The sequence below is a fragment of the Propithecus coquereli genome, unplaced genomic scaffold (genome assembly GCF_000956105.1).
Source record: "Propithecus coquereli isolate 6110/MARCELLA unplaced genomic scaffold, Pcoq_1.0 Scaffold43, whole genome shotgun sequence".
Classification (NCBI taxonomy): Eukaryota; Metazoa; Chordata; class Mammalia; order Primates; family Indriidae; genus Propithecus; species Propithecus coquereli.
Genome location: NW_012150063.1, coordinates 9,101,081 through 9,102,936, shown reverse-complemented (window position 1 = coordinate 9,102,936; position 1,856 = coordinate 9,101,081). Strand labels below are relative to the sequence as shown.

Below are 1,856 nucleotides of genomic sequence, written 5' to 3'. Positions count from 1 at the left end.
TTGAATACAGCATTTAGTACAGAAAAGGAGGCTCTCTGAAAAAAAAAAAAGAAAAATAAAAGAAGCTATTTACTTACCCGAAAGAACAACTTCTACTAGGTCTCCCTCATGTATTTCATCTGCTGAGGTAATCAGCTGCAAAATATTTTCTGAGTTCATGTCATGACGAAAGAGAAGAATTTTATCATACATGCCAAAGAATCCACACTCTGGAAACTGCAGGAAAATAGTCCTGTATCAATATACCCAGAGCTTTCTATTTTTATAAGCAAATGGCTCAATTTTATGAAAAAATTTTAAGCATAATGTTTTGGCCTAAACACTATTAATTTCTAACTATTAATATCTAAAAGGTGAATCACATACTCAAGCATCCTGCTTAATTTTAAAGTTCCAAAACAGAAAAGCAAACTTACAAATAAATAACCATTGATTATCTTAAAACACGTTCTCTTAGAAATATAGGATTTCTATATTCAGTTGCTGATGGAGAATATAATCTTGAACTTACTGTGCTAATCTATTCTCAGCCTGAAAGATAAGCAGTCTTTCCCATTCTCTAGCACTATACTGTCTAAATATATGGTTAGCTACTAGCCCTATGCAGTTATTTAAATTTAAAATAATTGAAATTACATAAAATGAAAAGTTTAGTCCTCAGTCACTCTAGCCACATTATAAACACTCAATTGCCACCTGGGGTACTGGCTAATAAAAAGAGGACTCCACATTCCAGCTTCATAAAAATAAAAAGTCTAATAAAATATTTGTGTGAATAAAACTGATTTTAAAAAGTCCCATTTCTTGCATGTCTGCTAAGAGTAAGATATTGGCCCCATAGTTTATAAAGATAAAACAGTCCTTATCTTCCAGGAGCTTACAATTTAGTAGGAAGGTGGAAATAAACACAAATACTAGACAGTATAAGGCAAATGACAAAAATGAAATATAAACAAAATTCTAGAATAAGAGGGAATAAAAAACTTTAACTGGGAAGGTGGAGTAGAAGGATCCAGTATGATACTTGAGCAGAACTGTAAAAAAGAGAAGCAGGGTTTCCACAGGCTGCAAGTGAAAGTGAAAGTGTCATTGTTGAGAAATTACAAGGTAAACTGAAGAAGGTAAGCGGAGCCTTGAACTGAAGAATTAGGTTGGGGAGAGCTGGGTAGAAAGAGGGCAAAAATGCACATGGGGCCCCACTGGGGCCACACTAACAGAGAAACCCAGAGTCAACAGAGCTGGCTTAAGCCTTGCTACCTACTAACTACAGCACCTTAGATAAATTGCTTAACCTCTCTACATCAGTTTCTTGTTTATAAAATGGGGCTAAAAGGAGTGCTGGCTTTATACAGTTTTTCTCAAAATTAAAGTACTCGACACCTATAAAACCCTCAGCACTCTGATCCATAAATGCTAGTGGTTCATATTATTATTCTGTATCTAAGAGGGAGAGACATAGGGTCCCAAAGCAAGGTCACAGGATTCCAAAGCAAGGCAGTAGTAACATGATCAAATCTGTATTTTAAAAAGATAATGCACTAGCAGCACTGTAGAGGAACTGAAACAGGAAGAGACCAAAGCAAGCTCCTAAAGAACGACTGAAGCTACTGGTCACGAAAGAGGTATCAGAGTCTGGATTATACAGCACGTAAACGGAAAGAGACAAACAAGGAACACTTCTCTCCAGAAACTATTTTTGGTAAATCATATGGATTATTAATACTGTTATGACCAAAACAGAAGTTTTGAATAACGGCAACTGAAGAAATGAATAATAAACACACCAATGAGAGAAGGAAAACAACATTAAAATAATAAATGTTTAGCTTGGAAAAAATAATTATGAAATAACCTTC

General features: G+C 34.9%; 1 protein-coding gene across 1 annotated transcript in view; it reads right to left on the bottom strand.

Moving 5' to 3' along the window:
* PRKD3 (protein kinase D3) overlaps positions 1-1,856 on the bottom strand; it is a 66,323-nt gene that overhangs the window by 46,913 nt on the left and 17,554 nt on the right. Inside the window, exon 5 of the mRNA XM_012653800.1 lies at positions 78-216. Coding sequence (XP_012509254.1) covers positions 78-216 — 139 coding nt within the window. The remainder of the gene's footprint in view (positions 1-77; positions 217-1,856) is intronic.